General features: G+C 40.0%; 1 protein-coding gene across 2 annotated transcripts in view; it reads left to right on the top strand.

The window, feature by feature from the left end:
- Positions 1-1,124: 1,124 nt before the first annotated feature.
- CUL2 (cullin 2) overlaps positions 1,125-13,419 on the top strand; it is a 44,900-nt gene continuing 32,605 nt past the window's right edge. For both annotated transcript variants that reach the window (XM_065731486.1, XM_065731487.1), the window contains exons 1-4: positions 1,125-1,224; positions 3,769-3,907; positions 9,794-9,896; positions 10,445-10,539. In XM_065731486.1, coding sequence (XP_065587558.1) covers positions 3,789-3,907; positions 9,794-9,896; positions 10,445-10,539 — 317 coding nt within the window. In that variant the 5' untranslated portion in view covers positions 1,125-1,224; positions 3,769-3,788. The remainder of the gene's footprint in view (positions 1,225-3,768; positions 3,908-9,793; positions 9,897-10,444; positions 10,540-13,419) is intronic.

Raw genomic sequence — 13,419 nt, 5'->3', positions numbered from 1 at the left:
TGGCAAGAGCAGCTGTATGGCATTTACAGATTAAACAAATGAACAAACATCGTCTGAACTCAAACACAGATCTCCCTCTGGCAGAAAATGCTACACATAACAAGAGAAACTAGTTATTAATGTATTATGTTTGGAGCAGTGCACCAGTTGTATTAACTAACGCTTCCCTGAATTTTGTCTTTTCCTTCTTTTGTGAGACCACCTGATTTGTTTCTGTCCTTCTTATCCTCCTTTCCCTCACACTCCTGAAGTTCCTAAGGGAAAAGAAAACCAAATCAAAACAGTTCAGTTATCCTAAGCTAGTTTTGGGCTTCTTAGATGCTTTTAGAAAAGGAAATAAAAATCGTGCTATTGGAGAGTATTCTGTGCCATGGATTGGTTCACCTGCAACTGAGGGACAGAGGTATCTAATAGCTGAAGGAGTTCCAACTTGTTTCTTTGTAACCGAGAAATGGTTAAAAGAACTCCTAAGAGCGATCTTCAGCCACAGAAGGGATACAGTTACAAGAACGCTTGCACTTGATTCTGTAGGAACTACGCCGGTAGTTTGGAGAGGGCGAAGAGAAGCAGCCTTGCTTCATCCTGCTCTCAGACACCACGCTGGGTTCCCCTGTGCCAAGCAGTTCGCGGTGCCGGGATAAATCAATTGCAAAGTAACGCTTGCAGCAGCCCCGTCCCGCCCGACTCCATTTCGGGCCGCGTTAGTGCCCGGCTCCAGAGCCGCACGCAGCGCCGCTGCGCGCATGCGCGGAGAGGACGCCGTCACCAATGGAGGCGCTACGCGTGCGCAGAGGCCCGAAGAGACATGCGCCATGCGAGCCCCAACCGCCCCCCTGCGGGGTATTGCGGCCGCCCGCGCTTGCCGTAGCACGGGCAGTACCAAATCTGTCTCCTCCGCCGGGGGAACGCGGTTGGAAAGCGGCGGTGCGCCGTGAGCCGTCGCCCGTATCCATCCCGCAGTCAGCGGGAGAAGCCCAGGAAGGAGTGAAGGCGACGAGCGGTGCTGGGGGCGAGGGAGAGGAGCAGGGGCGGGGACGGAGCGCCGGAGGGTCCGCGCTGCTTCACATCGCCTCACCCCTACCCCGCGGTGCTGGGGCCGGAGAGGGGCGGGGCGTGAGGGGCGAGCGGCTTGGGTAATGGCAGCGCTGTGAGGACGAGGAGCGGGGTAGGGACCGCGGCCGCGCGACAGGGAGCGAGGGAGCCGAGCGGGCCCCGTGCCGCCAGGTAATCCCTGCGGCCGCCCCTCGGCCCGGAGCGACGCCGCGCCGAGCGCAGGGAGCCCGCGCTGCGTGTGGGGGCGCCGCGGCCCGGCCCGGGAGGGGGAGGCCCGGGAAGGGCCGGGACCGCCCGCTCCCGAGAGGTGCCGGCGCGCGCTGTGCTCCCGCGGCAGGGCGCGGCGGGGCGGCCGGCATGGGCCGCTTTCGCTTTGGCGCAGGCGCTGAGAGGGGTGCGGGGCGTTCCGCTCCTCTCCGTGCGCGGCGTCCAAACGACGAATGCGGCGGCTGAAGACGCGCGTGTGCTCGTGTCAACAAACGCGCCCGGTGTGACGGCGCGGCGCTTTGAAGAGGGGCGAAGGTGGCACCGTCCTTTCATTTCCCCGATGCGTTAATAGGTTTCGGCGGAGGCTGTTCGCCTTAGGGCGTGTTGGACGGGTGTGGTTTCCCACCCCCGATGTGTAAACCCCGGGGCAGATATTCTGCTCTTGTGTAAATTTTACCACCAACGTTGCATGCATCTGTCTGGGGTGTTTGGTTTGTGTTTGTGCACCGCCAGCACAGAGCCCGCAAACCATTTCCAGTGTCCTGCAGAAAAAAGTTACACTGAATTTCTTAACGTTTTAAAACCAATTTTGTGTTCTATTAACTTGAAAGTTGTAAGAGATCGCTTGACTTCAGTCAGCTCTGTCTGAAGCTGTTCAGTCCCTGAATGCCTACATGCATGCACGGTGCTTTACCTGTTATGTGCTTAGCTGATGTTAATTACAATGTTACAAACTCGCTGTGACATTCTCTTCAGCCTTCCTTCCTCCTTAGCTTGGAATAATTAATTCTTGGGGTCACCTGAAGGTATTCTTGCATTTTCCAGAAGAATAATATTAAAGCTTTCTGATAAAGACTTCTTTTCCTCCTTAGAAAAGAGCTTTGTAATTATTTTTTACCAAGGTTCGTGTTTCTTTGAAGCACACAGCAGTTTGCGTATTTGAACTTAACCTTTTGTGGACATCAATTTGTTTTGTCAGTTCCCATTGATTTTTTGTTGCTGCTGCCACATAAGGAGTAAGGTTTTTTATTTCCAAAAGTGGTAATAGTTGCAAGTAAAGCAATTTATACGCTTAAGCAGAATTAAGAGTATTTATGTATCAGTTATTGATTTTTATTTCTTCTGCTTGAAGAAATAAAGGTCTTAAAGTTCAGGCCACATACAATTTCCTTGATGTTATTTGCTGCTCAATTTCTTTACGAAATCAAAGCAGATGTGGGTAATGAATTGATTACATTTGAGGCAGAAACTGTTGTGTTGCAAAGAGAGGGCAACAACCTTCTGCGGTTCCTGAGCTTATAGCAGTCCAGGAGCCCAATTAACTGGTCAGGGAGATGTTTTGGAGACGTAAGGTATAAAAGTTCCATTTGACGTTATTTTATTTTATTGAGACGCTGTGTATCCTGCAGCTTAAGAAAAATGAAGGCAGGAAGGTGAAGGGAGTGTGCTGCTTCCATGGTTGGATAGCTATTCAATCTATTATTTGGTTCTTTCCTTTACAGATGTATCTGGTGCTACAAGTATATTTGTTAGTAGCTTTCTTTTCCCTTCTGACTGAACTTTTGAAATCAAATGACAAGTCACCTGTCTGCCTCAATAAAATAGCAATGTTCTTCCTATTCTTTCCTATCTCTTTGAGTGGGATCTGGGCACGCTTTGTGCCTGGAATGTCACACCTCGAGTCCCCACTGGGCACATGGAACAGAGGCAAATAGAAACACAGGGAGAGGAGGCCTTGATAGTTTTGCTTTTTGCCTTTCTCAGGACATCTTTTTTTTGAATTCTCTTGCTTTTCCTCTAGTTTTATTTCAGTCGCTCGTTTTTATTCTTTCAGTAGATCTCTTCCAGTATTTTTCTATGAATATATTTATGTAACTTCTGTATTTTCAAGCCATGTTTTATTCGAAAGAATTTACTGCTTGTCCTGCTGCACTGTGCAGTAGGCTACACAAGCTGTGCACAATGCACTGTCTTAAGTGTTTTCTTCTTTTTGTCTTGGTCAAAGCTTTTGGGTTTTGTGGCTTTCTTAATATAACAACAAAAATGTTTTATGAAAGCTTGGGGTGAATGTAGGCTGCACACTGACAGCAGTTATTTCACATAACCAGATCATGTGTTCATTGTGCTTCTGCTCTGGGTTCTCTCTGCTGCAGCTAAAGCAGCCTTTGTGCAAGAGTGACTGAAGAAAAACTTACAGGAAAATCAGTTTCCTCATGTGCTGCTGTTGAATGGGGAGTTTTATAAGGTGCTAAACTGCACGAGGTGTGGTGCTGTTAGGTTGGTGTTGTGTTGTGGGTGACTTGTACAACATCAGCATTCACTTCTATCGTGTTAAAAGTAAGAGTTTATGAGTTTGACTGGGGAGGTGGATGGGCAGGGAAAAGGTATCCTTGATATCGCTGTGCACTGCACTACATCAGCACAAAGTTTAAATTGAAAAGTTCAAATGAGATGTAATTTTTGAAATTATTGTGCACAGTTGCCTGATATATTTAATTTTTTCCACAGATTAACACTAAAACCCCACAATGTCCTTGAAACCACGAGTAGTTGACTTTGACGAAACATGGAACAAACTTCTAACAACAATTAAAGCCGTTGTTATGTTGGATTATGTTGAAAGAGCGACGTGGAATGACCGCTTCTCGTATCCTTTCAGTGACCGTCTTGATGTGTTCAGCACGCCATAGGCCTGAGCTGTGGAACAACTTCAGTGGTCTCAATCAGAAGCACATTTTGAGATTCTAGTTTCTATTTGGCTTATGAGTCAGCAAATAGACCAAAGGGATGGGAAATTCTACACACTTGTGAAGTGCTCAGTATGAAACAGTATTAAAAAGTCTGGGTTATGCTTGCTTTAGTAATAATGATCTTCAGCTTGTGTTAAGTTTGTTCACAAAGCTGTGTGCAAATTACCCTTTTTTGATCATGAGCTTATCTTGTATGTCAAGTGTGTGTGTGGCAGGCAGGGCTGAAAGACAGAACAGAATCCAAATCTCTAAATCTAGGGAATGTTGAGATTGCTTTGTTTTACTTAAACATGTCTCCTCTGCACTTTTACGTACACTGTTGACTCCCATATTAGTCATTTCTATAGGCTTATAGAAAGACTTTTTCCTATTCTATCTCTATTATTGGCTCTCTATTCCTGAACAGTTTACAGCTGAACATAGTTACAATCATATAGTCCTGCTGCTCAAATTACAACTGCACAAACAATGTTATAGTGAGTAGTTCTTTATTTTACATTTAAAATGGGCATGTAGTAAGACTTAAGTTTCAGTGAACTTCATTTTAAAGAAGCAAAGCTGTGCCCTGCATCTATGCATTCATTCACCTTTACAGCATGGTGAATAATTAGAGAAGTTTTGGAGGCTTTGAAGCTGTTCCTTGTCAATCTGAGTAGGTTTGGTTTGATTATAATGTGGAAGAATGGTTTGGACTTATTTATTGATTCCTTAATTCTAGTGGGTGAAATAAGAGTCTCCTGGGAAGGCTTATGTATATTATTACAGCATCAGCTTATTCGTATGTGGCAGCGGGACTCACTCTTTCTCAATACATCACCATTTTTCAGGATTACTTTCCCATTTGCCTGTGATTTTTAGTGTATATCTGTAGGTATATGCAAATTCAGTTGTTCCCAGTCTATGTAGAATATGGTTGTGGAATTGTATGGTGCAGTAATTGTTAAAAAGCTCTTTAATTTTAAGACTTTATGATTAATTTCTGGAGTCGTGCCTCTCTGCCTTTTCTCAGACACCAAACCTTAGACTTATAGCATTAATTAAGTGTGCATTTCCATGCTTACAAATTGTGCTGTAGTAATTCTTTCTAAGCACATTTTCAGAAATATACATCTCAGTCTTCCACAAGTTAAATTCTGTAGCTTGAGACTAACCATTTTTAAACAGCATCCAGAATGGGTTTAAAATTTAAGATAGTGTTGAATGGGATGTTGGATTGATTCCTCTTCTCTGTGGGGTTTCCATATAAGAAGTTCAAAGTGAAACAATATGCCAAGTCTGCTCTTGACCATCTTTTGGGATTTACTTTAGTTGATTGAACATCAGGAAAGGAATACTTATGAACAGCAGGCTCAGGAAGCAGGCTTGGAAGAATCATTTGGTATGTAATTCTTAAAACCTTACTTACTGTCATCTCTTTGTTATGTTCCTGGGAAGGTGGTGTTATTAGTGTCCAATTTGGCACAGTTGAGATCCTTTTTGTAGCATTTTCTGTGGCAGGATGGCTTGAGGAGCTTCTATGACTTGTAACTTCCAGTGCTAAATTTGTTTTACTACTTCTGCTACATTGACCAAGCTGTATGTTTTAACAAAAATCATTCACGTTCATTCTTCTATAGAGCTGGTGTGAAAGCTTTTTCTCATTTTTTAAATGTAGAAAGAAAAAAAACCTGAGATATTAGTAGTAGGAATACCTGGCATTTCAAGCTTAAAACATACCTTGTTCTGTGATAGCTTTTTGCTCTGTGCTGAATTTAAGTTAGTTGGATTAATGTGTTTCTAAGCATCTAGAGGGATGTTAAGATTGGTGTATGTACTGATCCTCTCCTGAGATCTGACTTAAAAACAGAATGAAGAAATGTTTGTTTACTCTCTTTTTCTCATTGCTTAATGAGCATAATAAAAAAATATGACTAATAGGTTTGAACCGTGTGTTAATGAAATTCATGCAGGCTTCTTTGATTGATTCTATCACCAGTTCATCTGTGTAATTTCTCTAGCAAAGTGACATGGAAACAAAGGATAAACTTGCAGCAAAGAAATGTGATTTCAGTCTGTTGCTGCGTGATTCTAAGTGATTGCTTTCTCGTGTGCTGCTTGAAACAGTTGGGATCAGTTAGGGTGCATAGGCTAACAGTATTTTAGGGCTGGGAGGCTTGTAATGTGCAGTCATCTTCTAGAACTAATTATTTAGTTCTTTATTACTTAAATATAGTGTTTTCTTTGTAACTCTGATAATACTATTGTTAAGCAGAGCTTATCTTTTAACATAGCTCATCTCAAATTTGAAATGCTTAAGATGGTAACGAGCTGAGAATCCCACTTGTATAAAGTGTTAAGGAATCTTCTGGAGAAGATGACTTGAAAGACCATATGTCACTTTATTTAAACTGTGAGTCATCTCGAGCCACCTTTGACCTTCAGATTTCCTTTTAGGTTCTCTGCAGAATAAAAAACTGTTTCTGGAGTTGTTACATTGTCCAGTAGATAAGTGGCAGTTGCATCTCTCTACTTGAGATGGTATTTACAGGAATTTGGTTATTATGGATGCCTAATACAACTTCTAAGGTTTTGCTTCTAACTATCTAGTTGCTTTGGGTGTGTTATTTAAGGTAAGAGGCTGCTCAAGCTTGAATAGGGAGTGGTGGTTTATACCTTTGATAGCTGTACTTTGTTAACTGCTGTCTAGCAATAGGACTTTTGGGGCAGATAGAATGTCAGGATCTTCCTGTAATTGTCTTGGTGTTTTTGTGGCAGTACAACTGCTTGTTGCATCAACCAAATAAATAGGATGGTCAGTTTTGTTGATGGGGGGGAAGTGTGCTTGCACTGCAAACGAAGTTGGTTTTAAGGCCTCTAATGTGACAGCCTGCTTCTATTTCTCTGTGCATTTGCTCATGTTCTCTCTCTCAAACTCACATCTTCAATACAGGAACCAATTCAAAGGAAAGGTGGAGTAAATGAAGTTGATGCGACAGTGGTTCTGACTGAGGGCTCTTTGAATTTTGGTAGTCATGTGTGCTTCTGCAGAGGAAGATTGAATCACAAATTTTCAGAGTGCTCTGCTTTGTTCTTCTTTAGATTTGTTCGAAACTGTATGTTAATATATTGTCTTAATTAGATACTTTATTCGCAAAGGCAATAACTGAGCACTTGCCTTGAATACAGTTAAGTTTCCGAGTTCCAGAGTAACGCCCCTCCAATAGCCAGGGCTGGAGCACTTACATAGCACAAGGCTTTTGATTTTCTTGTGCTCAGTGCAGATTGGAGGGCCCTAAGCAATGATTTGGCTTCAGCTTCCTTGGACCTTTCTCAGCCTTCCTTATAAGGAGCTGAACTGGAAGAACAGATGGCTTTTAGCATTAAAGATAAATTATTGAACAAGGAAGGCTCTTTTCTCATTGTCTAAGGAACAGCAGCACAGAATAGAGATGCTTTTAGTTTATGGAATAAAACATGAGGAGTTTTCAGTGGTTCATCCTCTGAATATATATATATATATATACATTGTTAATAAGAAATTCACCACCTTTTGAACATTGTGCTTCAAACTGGGTTCTGACCTGAAAGATAGTTAGGTGAACAAACTGCAACAAATTGAGCAAGAATGTAAATATTGTGTAGCAAGGCTACTCTGTAATACCTTTTTGAGACTGTTGACTTGTTTGTATAAATCTGAAGGAACCTATTAACCAGAAAGAAATCTGCGTGGAGCTGTATATTTAGTGGGTACAGGAAAGTGTGTGAGGAGTCCATGGGAGTGCTTTTGTGATGAAGCTACTAGTTTATTTTCAGCAGGTATGTGAACTGAGTGTCACTTGTCATGGCACAGTGGTGGACTCCTTTTTTTCCACTTGCACTGAAGTTACATAGAAATAGGAGAGGCTTATTTAGAAGATGAATGTTTTTCATGAAATACAGATGCTGGCTTTGTTTTTAAATAGGTATTTTAGAACTGAGGAATTTGTTGGCTAAAGTCATCTGGATTCCTAACCAAAGCCTAAGTTGCAGAGGCAAGGTGAACTCAGATATTTAACTGCTGCTGTTGTCAGAAAAGCTGCTGTTACTATTTTGTGTGCATTTCCTCTCACTTCAAAGCAAGTTATTCCTGTAGCAGAGATGTGTAACTTTGTTTTGGTGATCTAAATGAGAGGTGTAGTTGTGGATCTGAAGAGGAGAGTCGTGTCTTGTTTGACCTGTTAGTAGTTTAGGATTTCTGGCTCTGGAATTTACTTCCTCAGATATCTTACTTGCTTGTGGTCTGGATGATACTGAGGATGCATTCACCTGCATCATCCTTAGATTGCATTTTTTTTAAAGATGATTTATAAGGAGCAGCTTTTCTATACAAAGTTTAAGATAACCCTTTGTTCATCAATACTAAATTTGTTGTAGTATTTTATTGGTTACAGCTCTGCAAATTGGTATAGCACAATGCAGTGAATATTGTGTGTTTTGTACGTGGAGGTTTTGTTTTAGTACTGCTTGACATTATGAGTGTTCTGGTGAAGATCTGTAAGGGTGAAATAACTTCAGTCAATAGCAGACACTAGCTATTGGTTCTTTGGGAGTCCAGTGCCATACAAAGGCTTTTCCAGTTCAGTTCTACATCAGTATCTTTTCTGTTTTGGAAGGTACCTCTGTGTACAAGAGGAGTCATGCTTTTGGGAAAAACTGTGATGAAAGCTTGATGCTGTTCTGCAGATTAAGCAAGTAACTTGTCAGCTGTCCTTATGTCTTTTTCCTCCTTTTAGAAAGGCACATGCTTTTTTAGAGGAATGCAGATCTTATGCTTTCTCTTTGTTAAAGAGCTTTACTTAATGATTTAATATAGACCACTTTTATTTTTAATGTAACTGGTTTTATACAGTGCCTATACTTAATGGCAAAGCTTTTTTTTTAATCATTCTAATGATTTTTTAGAAGCAGAATGTTTCCCAAAGATTTCACCTGAAGCTTGATCTTGGCCTTGTTTGACTTTATTGAAAGTTCTTAACGATGAATGTTTTTCCTGACAAGGTGCTGGAGCAGTATGTGAAATGACTTTTCTAGCTTGATACAGCTCTGCAAGATAATTCATTTTGAAGTGTTTGCTGCTGCCCTTTAAGCGAGCAAGTGTCATGATTTTGTGTAGCTGTGTGGTCTAAGCAAGGTTACTAAAATGATAGTTAAATAAAACAAAGGTTTAGTGGTCTGAATTGATTACATAACTGCAGTGTCCCACAGAATTGTTCCACCTAGGAAGTTGAGGGGATTATATATAATTAGGGCAGGAAATTGGTTTGGGTCTGAGGGAGAAGGAATGGGGCAAGCACATGGATTAGAATTTGGCTTTGCTTCATATTTTTCTCTGCTCCATATTCTTTGTCTAATTAACAATTCCTTAATAGTTAGACTTTCCTTTATCCAAAGAGTTTGAGTTTCACACTGGTTGCAAACATGGAAGAATTATTTCACTTGAATGTTTATCTTTATTTCTAGGTAGTATTTTGTATTTGATAAATAAGTGGTAGAAGCCAGGTCTGTGTGGGGTGTCAGAAGTTCTGGGATCATAGATCTAATGTTCCTTCAGCTTCCATTACTTAATACAGAGGTATTGATAATTGATGCTGTAAACTTAGATTCTTTGTGAATCAGGGCTTGTACAAACTTAAAAGATCCATTTTATGCTTCATCTTTAAAAATGTTCTTTTACTTAATTGATGGGGGGAGTTCCTGTAAGTCTTAAATTTATTTCAATGAATTCTCACGCTTTAAGCAGATATAAACCTTGACTCAGAGCCCAGAGACATTTATGCTTTGTGTGTGGCCTACCCTGAACCTCTTGGAGAGAGACTTTATACTGAGACAAAAATTTTCTTGGAAAATCATGTACGCCATTTGCACAAGGTAACCCATACAGACACTGATGCATGTCAGCACTGCTTATCCTTTTTTCAACTTTGTGGAGGGATTTTGTTTTGTTCCCATGAAGTTGTGCAGGCCTTTTGAGGCTGAATTAGAGATGTCAGCGATCTGGAGAATATGCAGCTGTTAAAGTGAGAGATCTGTCTGTATTCATATGTTTTATGTACTCACTGCTGAGTTGAAAACTAAGTTTGAACTTCTCTGTTCAGTGTTTATAATCAAACGTTATATAAATGTCTTTGTTTTCCAAATGTGTTGGATGCTGTAATTAGCCATTTGTTAAGTGTAAAACTGTACTCTAATGTCTTTGAAACAGACTGTGTCTGTTCTGATCAAGAAAACTTCATAGTAATACTTGTCAGTTTTCTGGTCAGCGACAGTGTTATTTTCAGAGTTGTCAACATTTAGTTTTGGTGTTCTCTTTGCTTCTGTGACTGAGCTAAAACACTAGTCCTGTTACAACTTTCAATTTATGTATACTGCCTTATTGCTAACTTCAGGGATGTGTGTGCGCGTTTCTTTCTTCACAGAGAGTTTTGGAATCTGAAGAACAAGTATTGGTTATGTATCACAGATACTGGGAAGAATACAGCAAAGGAGCAGACTATATGGATTGTTTATACAGGTAAGCTTTGCAAATGAGTTGTTAAATTTCTGCAGTTTATTTCTGTGGCCTGTTTCTTAAACTGAAGAATATTTAAGGAGAGCAAGAATAGCCTTATGCCCCATGCAAATTTTGGAGAGAATATAGTTATGAAAGTACAACAAGGTGGGGAAAAAAAGAAAAGCTGTGCTTCAGTAGATTTTCCTGTGTTCCTATGGAAGTAATTGTTTGAGATGATTCCTACCATTTCTCATATAGGCTCCTGTTGATTCTGATGTTCTGGTGCCAGTTATGCTGGTGCTAACCAGCTCTGTAGTGAAGCAGCTCATAATACTAAGTGTTCTTCTACAAGATATACTGAAGTTGTTGTCTGGTTTGACTGCCCAGATGTTGTTGGATCTTTGAGATTGTGCCTCTTTCAAAGGCATAAATATAAAGAACAGAACAATTCAGTTTTATACATAAGTGCATGTGTAAGTTATCATAAAAACTAATAAAATCACTATTTTTATTATACAGTAATATACTCTTTTTTTACTTTACCAGATATTTATTATGTGTGTAGGTTTATACATTCTGTAGCCTACAAAGTGGTGTAATTGTTAACAATGGTAGCTTGAAAAAAAACTTGAAAAATTAATTGAATTCTTCTAAAAACAAACTGTAATATTTAGTTGCAGCTTGTTATGACTTTAATTGCTTTTTATGTGCTGTAACAGTGAATTATGTTGTCATATAAGGTCTTTACCCATGAATGCTTGCAGTGACCTGTGAAAGTTGTTCGTGCTCTTGCATTTGATGCTAATTTCTCATAACAGTTTTCTCAACACTGTTAGGTTTATTTCTGTACACCGTTCTGCTAGGTTCATGTGCCATTTTGAGGATCAGTAGATAGCAGTTGTGTAAGTAGCTGCTTGTTTTATTTGCTAGTTATTTGCAGAAACTATAGAATAGGTTTGGTACTTGAAACTGAAAATGGAGCAATCTAGCTAGAGCAGCTTTTTTTTACTTTGTAATTACTTTTGATAATTGGTTGTATGTAGTCTTTTATTGCCAATTAACCTGTTTTAACTTGTATAGATTGTTTTTCTTTCTCCTAAAGGGTGCTGCTTAAGGTCAAAATGTATTATCAAAAATTGCATCACAGTCTGACTGTGGGGGTGGGGGCAAGTTTGGGGGAAAAAACTTGGTTACCTAAAAGTTTCTTCAGTTTTGGAGAGTTTTTAGAGGAGGAAATGATCTGAATAGATCTGAATAGAAAAAAAGCTCACCCTTTTGCTTAAGGAAGTGTGGCATTTCTAAAAATGTGCTGTACTGTAATGTCATGTCATGGGTGGAGGAAAACTTAATTAAGGTAAAATTTATTGGATTTATGATAGAGAACATAGAAGACAATAAGGAATTGTTTGGGGACAGGTACAGCCTTGGATTTATTACACACAGGCAAAATTTCATAATGTCTGCTATGCCAGTGCTAATCTTTGTTCCTTATCAGAAATCAAACCACTGAAAACAAATAAAATATTTAAAAATAAAGTACATCTCATTCTTCTGGCAGAGCTTTGCAAAATCTGTATCCCCAAGGACGCTGTGGGCTACTGTGATGCAAAAACATTGATCTGGGAATGTGGTCACTGTATTTGGAGCAGTGATCTATGGTTAGATTGTTGCCCTCAGTTGATCTACAAATACCAAATATGTGAATGTTACCCTGTAGCTTGGCAGTCTATCCCAATAATTAGCCACCCTTTTAATTGTTAAATTAATATTTTGAGTTAATTCTTCCTCTAAAGTCCTTATCAAAGAACTTCTCAGTTAATTTCCAAGTTCTTAGTAACTGAAAAATTCCCCACAAATGTATGCTTGTGTTTTCCAGACGCTTTTCCTGACATTAACTGCTAATTTGCAGAGCACTGTCCTTCAGTATTCTACTGTCAAATAGGTGTTGGAGTCCCTCAGCTTTCTTACAGACTACATCACCTCTATCTGAAGTAGAAATACAGTGGCTGTTCTAAGGTTTGGATGCTGAAACATATCACTAGTAGTCTGAAAAAGAACAAACCTTAATGTTCTTATCTTGTTTACCATTTTCCTGATTAGACAGGAAAGCATAAGCCTGCACATGAGTACTCCCAAAGAATTGGGCCTGAGCTGTAGGATCAGTGTTTCAGATGAAAGTTGTCTCAATACTAGTAAGAGCCTGTGGGTATTTTCTGCTATTTTGAGTTCATACCCAGACCTTGTCTCCACAGTAAGTTCCTGATGAACCCTATGGATTGTCTTCTAGAAGTAATTTCAGGTAGATACTCAAGGTGAAAAATTATTTATCACTTCAGTGGAGAAGCAAATGTGAGATTATGCTGTTTGCATATCTTTTGCTATTATTTGCTTTGTACTAGAAGTTGATGTTAAGATTAGAGGAAGAGAAAAGTGAATATTGGCAAGCTGGTTTTCAGTATTTTTGAGCCAGGGGAGAGAATGATTCTGCCTGTCTTTTTCTGGACACCTCTTTTTGCTGAATCAGGTAGCTCTGCAAGAAGTGCCTGATGTAGGTTAAACTCACTATTTACCTGTGAATGGCAATAGTTGCAGTAGTTTTAAGATGGATTGGTTGCCTAGTCTGAAATTGTTGATAAGATATACTAGTGGAAGAAAAAGGGTTTGCATAGAAAGAGCACAAGACTTGATCTTTTAGCTGGAAGAAGGTAGAATAATTGCTGCTGACTTTCCTAGTGTGAACAAAAGAAAAATCATTGAGGAACTTGTTTACTTATGTAAGGTTTATGTTCTGGCTGTTCTGTACATCCACACAAGTTTTGTATGAAGTGATGGGGCTGTACCCTACCAAAGAGGCCAGAATTTCAAATTTGTCATGGTTATTGATGGTAGTAAAGTGGTTTA

The sequence above is a fragment of the Cyrtonyx montezumae genome, unplaced genomic scaffold (genome assembly GCF_038088225.1).
Source record: "Cyrtonyx montezumae isolate F1298 unplaced genomic scaffold, pur_monq_1.0 scaffold_14, whole genome shotgun sequence".
Taxonomy (NCBI): Eukaryota; Metazoa; Chordata; class Aves; order Galliformes; family Odontophoridae; genus Cyrtonyx; species Cyrtonyx montezumae.
Note: the sequence above shows the minus strand (reverse complement) of the source record. Positions and strands in the feature narration are given on the sequence as shown.